The sequence below is a fragment of the Lissotriton helveticus genome, chromosome 7 (genome assembly GCF_964261635.1).
Source record: "Lissotriton helveticus chromosome 7, aLisHel1.1, whole genome shotgun sequence".
NCBI lineage: Eukaryota > Metazoa > Chordata > Amphibia > Caudata > Salamandridae > Lissotriton > Lissotriton helveticus.
Window position 1 is genome coordinate 1,364,446,459 of NC_136068.1, and position 13,187 is coordinate 1,364,459,645.

Here is a 13,187-nt window from a genome sequence, read left to right on the forward strand (position 1 = left end):
ACTGGCTAATCACACTGAGCTGATATTCAAGAACAGCCATCACTGAAGTCTACAAAAAGTTGCAAGATAGATTGGAATCCTATTAAGTTATGAGAAGCCTATCCATTTTTTTAAAATTTCTACTACAAGTGAGAAGCACTGACATTAACCTACATTATTGTGATAAGTGGATTTCTTGAAGTTCAGGAAAAATCGATCATGACAAATTGTTCTAATGAGAGGTTAACCTTTCGTCTGTTCCACAGAAGAATTATTTAACACAACTGTTCCAATGAAGGAGTGAGCAATTGCCATTGCTAATTCAAAAGGTTGCTACAAACACCATTTTATCCCGGAAAGGTTGACAGAAATGAGTTTGAAGGCTGACATTGCATCAGTGATACATTTGATTTAAATCTAATAATCTAGTTTTTTCTCTTTTTTTAATAAGGTTAGTCCCCCAAGACCAATGATTGCTATGATTTATTTAGTTGTGCCTTACTATTGCCATTAAGGTTTAAATTGACGTTTGTATGAACTAGAGGAGCTTTTAACAGACAGAAAAGTGTTCATAAATGGGTGATTCTCTACATTGCTATTTATATTAATAAAGAAGATACTCTTTTAAGTTTTGTATTTTCTTGTGAGCCTAGTTATGTGATTTATGGTATGTAAGACAAAAGATAAGCATTTCACAATTGTAAATTTGTTTGACTACTTGAACAGTATGTCTTGACCCATTGAGCATGAATAACAAATATTGTTTTGTTTATAATAGGTAAATGTGTTAGTAGACACCAAATGAATAAATCATTAAAATAAATACATAGCTACATGTCTCGGATAATTCAGTTCTACATAAAGATTTTAGAAATATATGAGTTAGACATTTAATATAATCTGCCCACAGTTCATTCAGAGTGATACTGGAGAGAAATACTAATAAAAGTCTTACAAAAACAGTTTCAGGATAATTGTTGATTGTAATTTTTTCTGCTCTTCAACAAAATGAGGAACCTCCTTCTTCCATGACCCCCATTATCTATGACACACTGCCCTTGACTAATCATAAACATATATCTTGAAGCTGGAGTGCTTTAGCAGCAGGGCACAACAGTCTTTAATTAACTCTCTGTTAATGCCCTTGTCCTTGATTATGCTCCTCATCTGTTCTTTAGGAATGTTCAGATATAATCTTTGCTCCCACTAACAGCATACCCTTTCAGGTCAATGGTTTTTATGTAGTTTTATGTTATTTTCACGAATCCTGAATCAATTCTTGACAGACTTCTTCTAGCACTAATGATCAGATAGTAACAGACATACTTTTTGTTATTCTAAAGATCGAGTAATCGTGTAGTTAATATGCTTCATCGCCTGCCCTATTTTGTTGTGGCACCACTTCTCATAAATAGTTTCCCAGCTTCAGCTCATAGTGTATTGCTTTGGACATTAATGCTGAAGCAGGTCACTTACTTCTGCTTTGGACTAAGCTTTGCAAAACATTAATAATAAAGCACTTTGCCATATTTCAGCTCATACTCAGTTTATTGGAATTGTGAGTAGAATAAAGAGAATTTGTTACATTTATAAATTTACATACCCTCTCATTCAACATCGAAAAAAGACAGAAGTCCATGTCAAACATTTAACAGGTGTCAGCACCACAGATAGAATACTCAAAGCAGCAGGTGAGTAACAAAACAGACCAAACAAGATCACATATAGTCCATGTGGAATATGCATGTATTGTTGGCGTTGTGTTCTGCACTTGCACACTGCCAAGGATATAGGCGGACTTTGCCTTTACAAATCAAGGGAGATTTTCTTGACAGGCTGGTGTCACTGAAAGGTCGGTAGATCTGAGATATGGCCAACCACATTTCAGATTGTATCTGACTCTGCCGCAATCCTAGTGGATTTTCAAACTTACCAGACCATTGCAGGACAGTCAGTCTTGGTCAGTCTTCTGTCTGCAGCCAACTCTGGCTATTTCTGTCCACTCCTTCCTACCCTCCCAACCACTTCAAAACAATTCTTGTACCTTTTCTCAGGGAAAGAGGGCTCTGGTCCACGGAGAGCTGACTGGCAACTGCTGATTGTGGACCACCACCAGAAGGCGCCACATAGCCAGAACCCATACTCCCTTTTGGACCAGACACTGGCGAAAGTTCTTTGCTTTTCAAAGTGCTGCAAAAACAACAAAAAATAACAATAACAATTAAATACAAATAATTTCAAAATTGATGTCAATATGCATTCATGATTTTATACAATTTTCTGTGGTACATATTGCTAATTTGTTTTACGAAGAGCAACTGTCTCACTATTCATATAAATACAGCACTAATAGCAACAGCCCACAGTCCCTTGAAAACAATGTCTATTCCATTGGCTGTTAGGGTAGTTGGCACATTTGGGATACAAACTTTCATGACTCGAGATAATGAATAGCATGTCATAACATGATACTTTAGAAACTGGAATTGCGATCCATTGCTGGCTGCGTTACTGAATACAGAGAAGACTCACAATCTATGCGCCTTCTCTTGTATGAACTGCAAAAGATGAACTTAATTGTTTATTAATAATATTAGCTTAAACTGCTTAGACAGGACAGTGTTCAACACAATACCAGGGCTGACTGTGCCACCTGGAGTCAGAATCCACACTGTGAGTTTGATCCACAAAGGCATATAAGAGTACATGAAAGAATACTCCCGTAGCACTTTTTGTGTGCTTGTACATCTTTGTTAAATGGTCCCAAACCATCTCAAATGGAAATATGTAAGAATATTCATATACAAATAGGAACGATGGTTCTCTTTGCACTTTTAATTAAAGGGAATAGCTGTTTTGGGATGATTTAAAAAGGTATGTAAGAGTACATACAAAAGTACTCCTGTAATCTCTTTTATGTACTCATAAATGCCTCTCTGAATCGTCCCCAGATGGGCACAAAGCTGAGCATTTTTGGCAAAGGAGTGGCTGTCATGTTTACAAATGCAAGGTATCAATGGATTCGTTTTGAGCCTGGAGCTTTTTACTAAGTCATATCCCTGTAAACTAACTAAGGTAAGTTCAGACACTGCCTAGTTTCTTTCTTCCATGGCCACCTCTTTTTTCTGTTCCAATCCACATTATATTTTTCTGTACTAACAATACTTGTTTGTGGAGAAAACCATGTTATGGTCGCAAAGAGTTTATATTGCTGTTTGCAACCACAAACACGTGTTTTACAATGTACTAAAGCCAATTTAGGAGTCAGTAACTTTTGATTCACTCCTAAAATTACTTTGCGACTGCATGCCAAATCACTATTTAGGAGGGGCATATTGTAGGCATCCATTCTAAACCGTGGTTCCTTATGAGATGCATTAATGTTTGGAAATCCAGTTGCAGAACACTGAAAAATGACTTATTACCAAGTTGGGGGAGGAAGGGGTCCTAAAATGATACCTTCCCCTTTGTGAGTGTAAAATAAAATTTGTTTGGAATAAGGTAGTAATCCAGTGGACCACTGATAACTCTGAAACAAACTTAAAAAGGTAAACTTTAATGTTTAAACACAGCACTGTTTCCTTTAAGGAAAACAGGCTGCATTAAAAAAAGTTACTTTTATTCAACGGCAATAATGGGCATGGTGGTTGGCTGACCCTTGGAGGCCACCATTCCTGTAATGGCCATCAATTGGAGTGAGGTGAGTTGATATGTATGAAGCAGGTCAGATTGCAAACCACTCCAAATTGGAATTTTATGACCAAGCCTATCCGTGCATACTTTAATTTGTAAAATCCTTAATAGTCACAAAGATAACTGCGACCAGTTTTCAGTACATTGGGCTCTAACGTTTTTCATGAGTGGTAGTCTGAACTTATTTGTGTGTTTGGGCTTGTATGTGACTGGAATGCGATGGGGGATGGACACATGTACAACATCCTGCATATCTAAATATTTGGCATTCATAAAACATAGGCAGACTTTACGGTTTTCTGTATGAATTTGTTAGTTCCAATGAAGTTTTTTCAGTGTCTTATGTTTTCACATTTTTTTTTAAACCAATGCTTATCATTTTTTATACATTTTCCCTCCATACAAATCATGAGGCTGGCGTTTTTCCAGTGATTATAAGCAATATAGGCTTTTTCATTCCCATTGCCATTTCGTTCATGCTCCTTATTCCTTTCTCCATACATTTTCCTTTAATGTTCTCATACGAGTAACTTTTAATTATTTCTCTCACCTTCAAGTCTGCCTTATTTCTCAGCAGTCAAACTCCTCTTTTCTGCAGTCCAGTACCACCCCATGTCCCAGATGTGCATGAATGGCGAATTGTCTACATCACATTAAGATTTAAAAGGTGCAGATAGAAAATAATTGTCAGCATTTATTATGTCTTCCTGCTCCTCTATGCTTCAGACAAATGACAAAGAACGACTGGAGATTCTCTACTTGAGAGATGAGGTATTTATTGTCGGGTATTCTATATGCCAAACCAGTGCACACTGCCCTGTTCTTTTTTAGATCTCCAAGAAAAGAGTGGGCTAATAAATGCGGTTTTATTCTGATCTTCACCTATTCTTGCTCTATAATGTTATAGGAATGAATATGCATACTGATAGCTATAGGGTTGTTGGTGACAGAAAACGATGACGATGAAACGATGAAAAACAGCTACTGACGTTAAACTTCAGGACTTCCAGGATGCCTTCATCCATTTGCCTGTGCTGTTCACATCATGTTTTGAGTCTATTTTACATTGTTAGGTTGTGTCTATGGGCCTTGTGTTCATTTGAAGGCTAGTGAGATGACCGCTATATTTTTTCTGTGCATGTGTGCCTTTGTTTATTTGAATGCAACCAGATGATGGATGGAATGCTTGAATTAATGTCATCCATTGGCAATCGCTTGGGCTGCATCCCATTCCATATTTTTTTGCCCACCATACCACCTCAGTTTGGACCCAGCCATATGCAATTCAGCCTTGACCCTGCTCCATATGGGAACGGTCCAGCCCAAACTGCCAAGACAGGTCCTCCCTGAATCGGAAATACAGGCAACCTAGGACTGGTGTTGCTCTGATAAGGTCTGATCAGCCAGGTATATCTTGATTCCAGTGGCACAGTGAGCACAGGACCCATATCTGTGCATACCCATTGCACTTAGGTTGTCAACTACAAGGTGATGGATGGAATGCTTGTATAAATCTCAGTCACTGGCAATTGCTCGGAGCTACATCCCATTCCATCTTTTTTGGCCTCAATGCCACCTCAGTTTGAACCCAGGCATATGCAAATCAGCCTTGACCCTGGGAACAGTCCAGCTTAAACTGTCAAGCCAGGTCCTCCCTGAACTGGAATACCCCAAAGTAGTAAAAGTGCAGCTTACACTTGTGCTTTCCAGTTTCTACTGAAAGACACATTTTCCTTTCTATTGTGTTTTATGAGTTAGAATTGATTTAACTGAAAACTGGAAACTTTGATAACAAGCATTGAAAATGCAATAGGTCTCGCCTTTGATTAAGTTAAAGCCATTTGCTTTGCTAATGGTATTGTATAGCAAAGCAAATGGCTTTAACTTAATGAAAGGCGAGACCTATTGTATTTTTAATGCTTGTTCTTTTAGGCACTGAGAGATTAAGTGATTTGCCCAGAATCACAGGATGTTGAGCTTGAACCCAGTCCCCAGCTTTGAGGTCGACCACTCTAGCCGTAAGGTTACATACATTGAAAGAACTTCTTCCTTCCAGGCAACCCTTGGCACCGGAAACCGGTGTGAAGCCATACTCCAAATGTTGAGTGCGTTTATGCGCTATAGCACACATATCCATAATGCCGCCTGGCTCCAAGGAAAGAACATCAATTATAAAATTTCCCGAGCAGCAAGAATTACCTTTTAACTATTACCTTTAAATATTGTTTTCTCCTAACAATCAGCTTACCAGTTTTGAAAAAAAGCACATTTTATTGGTAAATACATTCTTTTTAATTTTGGAATCATGCCTAATTCAATCAAACAAAAGCTTTTCATCCAATAGGTTGGACGGCACATAGAGCTACCCGTTGGAGAACCCTGGGGTAAATGGGCCTTCTTGCTAGTATCCCTTCATACTAATGAGTGCACAATTGGGTCTTTACGACGAGCTCTTCCCTACACGTGAAGGTTGACCCGGACAGGCACAGGCTGTACCAGCAAAAGGCCTGACCAGCTCGTCAGACTCTTTATACCTTAGTTATCCCCATACACAAATGTGCCTGTAAAAGTTTAAACTTGCAGGCACGCTGAGCAGCGCCCCCTCTCGGGCGCTGTACTCTTCTCACTGAAGGCACTTTGCTGAAACCATCGATGCCACGGTCCTCCCTGTTATGATAGTGCTGAGAGAGGGCGATAACAGGCAGCGCTATATATCTTCTGCAACCTGCTGGTTTACTAAAGCACCATCACAACGCACCGGCGTCTGTCACTTGAACAGCCATTGCCGACAACCCGAAGGAAACCAACATATTTCCCTGCCTATGGATTTAGGATGCACAGTGTACGACCGCTTACAAAACAAGGGCGACTCATTTAAAAAGTAGAGCCAGAGAAACGCGTCTGTTCATCACCAACAAGGAGCCTTCAATATGTACACATCATGGGCTTACTAGGAGGTCGTTTCATGTTAGAAGTCGGTCAAAAAACTCACTTGTGAAGGAGGAACGAGGAGCAGTGGCGGTTTTACCATTTGGGCGGTGAGGCGTTGCCCCAGTAATAATTATCGGGCAATTTATTGGAGCGGCGCGTTAATAAAACTTTTATTAATTAACGCGCCGCTCAAATAAATTGCCCGATAGTTATTGCCCTGCGGCCGGCGTCAAGCGTCATGTCTGACTTGAACTTCATCAAATAAATTAATCACTGAGTCAGACTGTGGGTGGCGCTGGAGTGCCGGCACAGTGCGCTCTGTGCATGTGGTGTTTGCCGGCTGCCTTTCTGCAGCTAGGATCCCAGTGGCTTTTGAAAAGCAAGCACCCGCTGAGTACGGGGTTTGCCTAATGCCACAGACCCCAGTGGTTACAAAATGAGCGGCGTTTTTTTAATGCTCAGTCCAATCCTGATGCTGCTCTCTTTAGAGAGCAGCTCTCCTCTGAAGAGAGCAGCGTCAGGATTGGCTACTGTAGACCAGCATGTAGTAGTGTAGTACTGTACTAGACAGTACTACTGTGTGTTGTTCCCAGTCTAGTCTCGCACCGCGGGTGTGGGAGCATCCAACGTGGGGCAATGGCAATGCCCAATCACTGTACTAGCTTAGTGTTAAGCCATTCAGTGATTGGACATTCTTAGTTGCTGGGCAAATCGGGCCGGCCCACGGCCAGTCACCCTTCCTCCTCCATACTTTTTGTCGGGACTCGTGACTCGTGCGCATGAGGAACAGACAGGCCTGAGGCCTCATCTAGCCTCACCTTCACCTAGCCTCACCTAGTCTCACCTAGTCTCACCTAGTCTGAGTCACCTGCACTAGAATTTTGGAGCGGTGTGAGTTGGACTGGGAACGTGTGGCGTGAAATTCCGTCCTGTTACATTAACATAACTGTGAGTATGCGAGCACTGCAGTCCGTGCGGTCTGACATTTTGACAATGTTTTTGGGACGGGTGGGTGCGTGCATATAGCGCCATGCACCAGCCAGAGTTATTTCACCCTGCAGTTGAGGTGGAGCCGGCTGGGCTGGGCTGGCTGGCCTTTCATTCCACCGGCTGGAGCCAGAGGTCGGCTTGGAAAGTCCTGGGCCGCAGCCGAGGCTTCAGGTCCACACTTAAATTGCAGCGGGCACGCGAGGCCTGAAGAAGGGAGAGGGCAGAGGAATGGGAGACAAGGAGCGGAGAGAGGGGGAAAAAGAGAGGGAGGAAGGAAGCGGAAAGAGAATGGACGGACTGAAAGAGACATACATAGAGCGAGCAGATGAAGCGAGCAGGGGGAAAGGGAGATTTTTTGGCCCACTCGCTTTAGTTGAAGCTAGCAGAGGTTAAGATTTTTTGCCCCACTCGCTTGGGCCTGAGGCCTCATCTAGCCTCACCTTCACCTAGCCTCACCTAGTCTGAGTCACCTGCACTAGAATTTTGGAGCGGTGTGAGTTGGACTGGGAACGTGTGGCGTGAAATTTCGTCCTGTTACATTAAATAACTGTGAGTATGCGAGCACTGCAGTCCGTGCGGTCTGACATTTTGACAATGTTTTTGGGACGGGTGGGTGCGTGCATATAGCGTCATGCACCAGCCAGAGTTATTTCACCCTGCAGTTGAGGTGGAGCCGGCTGGGCTGGGCTGGCTGGCCTTTCATTCCACCGGCTGGAGCCAGAGGTCGGCTTGGAAAGTCCTGGGCCGCAGCCGAGGCTTCAGGTCCACACTTAAATTGCAGCGGGCATGCGAGGCCTGAAGAAGGGAGAGGGCAGAGGAATGGGAGACAAGGAGCGGCGAGAGGGGGAAAAAGAGAGGGAGGAAGGAAGCGGAAAGAGAATGGACGGACTGAAAGAGACATACATAGAGCGAGCAGATGAAGCGAGCAGGGGGGAAGGGAGATTTTTTGGCCCACTCGCTTTAGTTGAAGCTAGCAGGAGGTTAAGATTTTTTGCCCCACTCGCTTGGGCAGAGACATGATTTTCTCACATGTAAATTTAAAAGAACAGAAACAAAGGCCGCTGTGTGAGGAAACATATACACGTTTTGCATATTACTCGAATTATTGTTGAGTTCACTTCATTAATTACTAATAGCAGCTTCAGTCAATGTATGTTCACACGGCCTGGCGATGACACGCGCATCTATGCATGCACAGGTGTGTTGCAACCAGGGTAATGTCTGCCTTGTGCATGAGGCCCCGGGCACACTGGGCAGAGGGCTGCAGCTGAATCGCATTGCTGTGGAACTCAGTCCCATAGCGGTAGGAAGAGGCCTGTGTATTTCAATAAACACTGTCTTTAAAGTAACTAACATGAGCTGTGAAAACCGCTAAAGCTGTCTAGTCAGGGCACACCTAAAATAGGCTGACCCTGTTAGGTGTCCGTCCTTTCCAGTGAGTTCATATTAAGGTTTTGCATGTCTGTTGTTATTCAACCATTCCTCCTTTCGCTGGTTTGGACCAGACGTCTGCCAGCACCTGTTCTAAAGAGCAGCTGGCCAGCATGACCCCTGGAGGAGGTGAGTTCCGCTCCTGGGGGTCCAAGCTGCGCCTCACATCAAGAGTAGAATTCCCTTGTGGTGTAAAGGGATCAGGAACGTGTTTGATTGAGACACTGACTGTGTGTGCCCTGGCACAGGAGCTCCGTTGTTTTAGAGCGTTATAGGGGATTGGGGAAGGGAAATCCTTTAAAGAGAGTAATTTCTCTCTGAATTTCCCTTCTCTTTTCGGAACTAAGGAGCAGCAACATTGTCGTGGTGTCACCAGGGCTTTATGTGGAAGCTTTTTCATTATTATATACAAGCCACAGTTGCTGCTTATTTATCTTTTGCAACTACAAACCATTGACAAAGCCAATAGTCCTGACTTCTTGTAAGTATGATGTTACTTGTTGTATCATATATCTGGATGCAATGACAAAAACAACAACATACCAGTTTTCAGTCTTCCTTTGAATTTGTATTTGTTGCATAGTCTCCATAGTGCATGTATTGTTTCAAAGGGAGATTAATTTTCACTGGAAACGATTTTACCTCTATAATTTATACATCAACTGCTAACTAAGTGCTACAGCTGTTGTGTGTTAGGCAGTACTCCAACATCCTACGCAGAATGTGTTTTTATTGTTATCGAAATTGTGCCAAAGTGCAAAGCTGTCCTCCTGGTTCCAGTGTCTGTTTTCCTAATGGAATGTCTATGACTGTGATCCGAGGCCTGGCGTTCTTTACAATTAAAAGTCTGTGTGTTGGGTTGACACAACTACATTTTGTTGTATTTGCTTTTCAGCATTTGGTAAAGCCTCAGGCTGCTGAACTAATTTTTGGGCAAATAAGGCAAAGAAGAAGAGGCGCCAACCTCCTTTTCTGCAACAACACAGCCAACAACCCCAGTGTTTAAGGTAAGGAAACCACTTTATTAATGTAATAACTGCACTTTCACAATTGCTTTATTAACCTTCCTGCTTTCTCAAATTTGCTTGAAAATGCACCATTTGTCCACTCTTTTTTCAAAATGTTCTCACGGGGAAATCCCCCCGAACCCTCCTTAGGGGGTTCGGGCTCGCTCGCTACGTTCGCTCGCTACGGTGCAGTATGATTATCATTTTATGCCGCACCACTTTCAAATGTCACCAGCTGCCACTGACGAGGAAGAGTGACATTTTAGAGCACGCGCAAGGGCTTGGATTAGCAGCATCTCTCAGGGAAGGTAATTTGATGTGCTGAAGTGATTCATAAACAAAGAGTAAGAGATCGGTTTTCAGGAATGGCCAGAAGCCCAGGGGTGAGGTCACTGCCAAAACCCAACACCCTCGCTTCCCATAACTCCATCGACGGTCCCATGCGCACTGCCGCGGTGACGCAGCAGCTGAGGAGTTCGTGAAGCCTGGCCGCGTGGAGCAGATGTGCAAGCACTAGTGGGCTCTTCTTCTCAAGCCCCCACCACCTCCCCCCGGGACATAGGATGAGGGCTGAAATATGCAACTCCCGTCCTTCAATGGTACTCCTGGTGACACCACAGCGAGTCTGTATGTCAGAGTCAGAATAACTCCTATAATAATAAAGGCCTTCTTTTCTAATGAACTTCGCAATCACTTTTCCCACTAATTATCTACAGTGCAGGTTTTGCAAAACTACAAATACCAGCTCATAAGAAACCCCAAAAAAGTTACAGGGGCAGTCCGAGCTGGAGAGAAGTGAGCTCCATGTGCAGCCTCATGCTGAAACTGAGCTTGCAAAACTTCGTACCAGCTTGCACGCCTGGCTCCACATAAAACAAATAAACATGCACACAGATCAGGCTGCGAGGGGAAAAAGAACAAGCATTAAGTTTACAGCTGAGCGCAGTGCCGCTTCACGGACATAGCGCTTGGTTTCTTTATATATTGTTTAACTTTAACACTGAGCGTGGTGTCCTTGAAGCGGGTGCTGAGCTCAGTGTTAAGTTAAGAAATATATAAATAAACTGAGCGCGGTGTTCGTGAAGCAGCGCCGAGCTCAGTTTCAAAGTTAAAACAAGCGCGGCCGATTGTTATTGCAACCCATTACACGAATGGGGAAAAAAGTGCGTAGCTAATAATTAAAGGAGTGTGTGTACTGCCGCCAGTAAAAGATCTAATCCCAGTGGGCAGGGTCAAAAGGGGACAGGGTGGCAACCAGGAGGGATTGAAATACCTCTGGTGCAATCATTGCACTGCCTTTTGCATAATTCGTGACGCCAAACGACGCGCACAAATGAAAACTGCAAGCGGAGCTGAGACACGGTTTCGGAATCCATATTGATTCCAAGAAGCCCTCTGCATGGTGAGAGCAGCGCATGCGCTGCTTTCGCCAGGCCGAGACCTAAAAAGAGATTAAGGTAGTCTGTAAACAGAAAGGAGAGCAAAGAACATATATCTTAAATTTTCATACTGAACATTATAGTAACACCATGTACACAGCAGTGGCTGGTACAGGTAAGCATGGTGAGGTGGGCTGGCGAGCAGGGGGGGGGATGTCAACAGAATATGGAAAATTAAATAAATAAATCCTATTGCGTCTTCTGTCGACATCCATCCCACTGCACTTACCTGCACCGTCGACTGCTGTTTATACACCTTGTACTACTTTGTTCCCTCCATAATCTCTGTTTCAAGTCTTTACCGCTATCTTAGCGGCATAAATATGATCACAATAATGTATAATTAACCATCTTACTGACACAAATTCAAATATTCCTTTAGGTACCTTCTTGACTTTGTCTGAAAGAATGTGTTAACTTTCTTTCTTCAAAACACAACTCATGATTAAAGGCAACCCTGAATAAATGTTCCTTTAAATAACTTGGTACTTTTTAAAAATATATGCCCTCTAAATTATTTGACAAATTTAAGCTGTCATGAACTTTTCAATATATGTTTTACTTATTCACGTTTCACCAACAAAGTTTTTGCCATTTTTGGGACATGAGGTTAAGGTTCATTTGACCCATTGCCCCCACACCCACCTAGCAAAAATACAAAATGTGAAAATATAGTAGCTTAATAAAAACACAATAGAAAATGTGAAAATGACTGATTTTTATTTAAAATGGGCAAGCAAAATATTTTTATTTCTTAATTTGGAATGTTGTTTCCAAAACAACTGATTGTGAACCGATAAAACTTATCAAATCTGTTTCTAACCGTGAATATATACAATATTCGGTCAGTTTTCTCAGAAAAACGTGTGAAGATAACATGTGCGTCAAATGCGCCCTTTTTATCCTAGATCTAAATCTTTACTTGGTAAATGAAGAATATATGTGAATTCAGGGTTTAGTTTTACTTGCCTTCTTCTAAGAAAACGGGCAATATGCATAATGCCATCTTATTTTGAGTATTTTAAGAATTTTTTTTTCTTAAAATACTCAAAATAAGATGGCATTATGCATATTGCCATCTTATTTTGAGTATTTTAAGAAATTTTTTTTCGCTGAACTCTTCTAAAAGAGCGACCAAACAGCAACAAGAATAAAAAAACACTTTCCACATTACTGCACTTGCTTTGGGTGAGTTCACGTGGGTGAAAGTACTGAGAAAGTCCAAAATGTGTTGCTTTCTGCCTGTTTTTATCAAAATTCTACAAGTGACCTGCTTATGAGTTGTCTCTACCACATGGCAAACTACTCCATGTACAACCTGTGAAAGCAAACATTTCTGAAAAGTGGATATGCTGCTGAATGCAGTGCAGAGAACACTTGTGTTGTTCCCGCAACATTATCTTACAAATCAATCCTTGTGGCTGTAGTGCATTGCCCAAATACCAACATTTCCATTTCGCAGAGCTCACCAGGACTGACCATACCATCGTCCACTTTACCAGAACACCATCGACAAGCAGCACCACGCCACCCACTGCAGCTGGGGCAAGCAAACCAAGACTCAATGTCCTCAGGCCCTCAGCACCACACAACTCAAAACCTTAGCAGATCTTGGACAGGTCGACATAACATCTGCACCTAGATCAACAAATGCGCCAATAAAGTCGCCCCACTGAAACCAGCAAAAACCAACTAACCCTCAAAACAAGCCAGCGTG

At 42.3% G+C, this 13,187-nt stretch overlaps 1 protein-coding gene across 2 annotated transcripts in view; it reads right to left on the reverse strand.

The window, feature by feature from the left end:
* The window catches only part of ARHGAP44 (Rho GTPase activating protein 44), a 607,050-nt gene that overhangs the window by 20,458 nt on the left and 573,405 nt on the right, over positions 1-13,187 (reverse strand). For both annotated transcript variants that reach the window (XM_078650855.1, XM_078650856.1), the window contains exon 19: positions 2,024-2,169. In XM_078650855.1, coding sequence (XP_078506981.1) covers positions 2,024-2,169 — 146 coding nt within the window. The remainder of the gene's footprint in view (positions 1-2,023; positions 2,170-13,187) is intronic.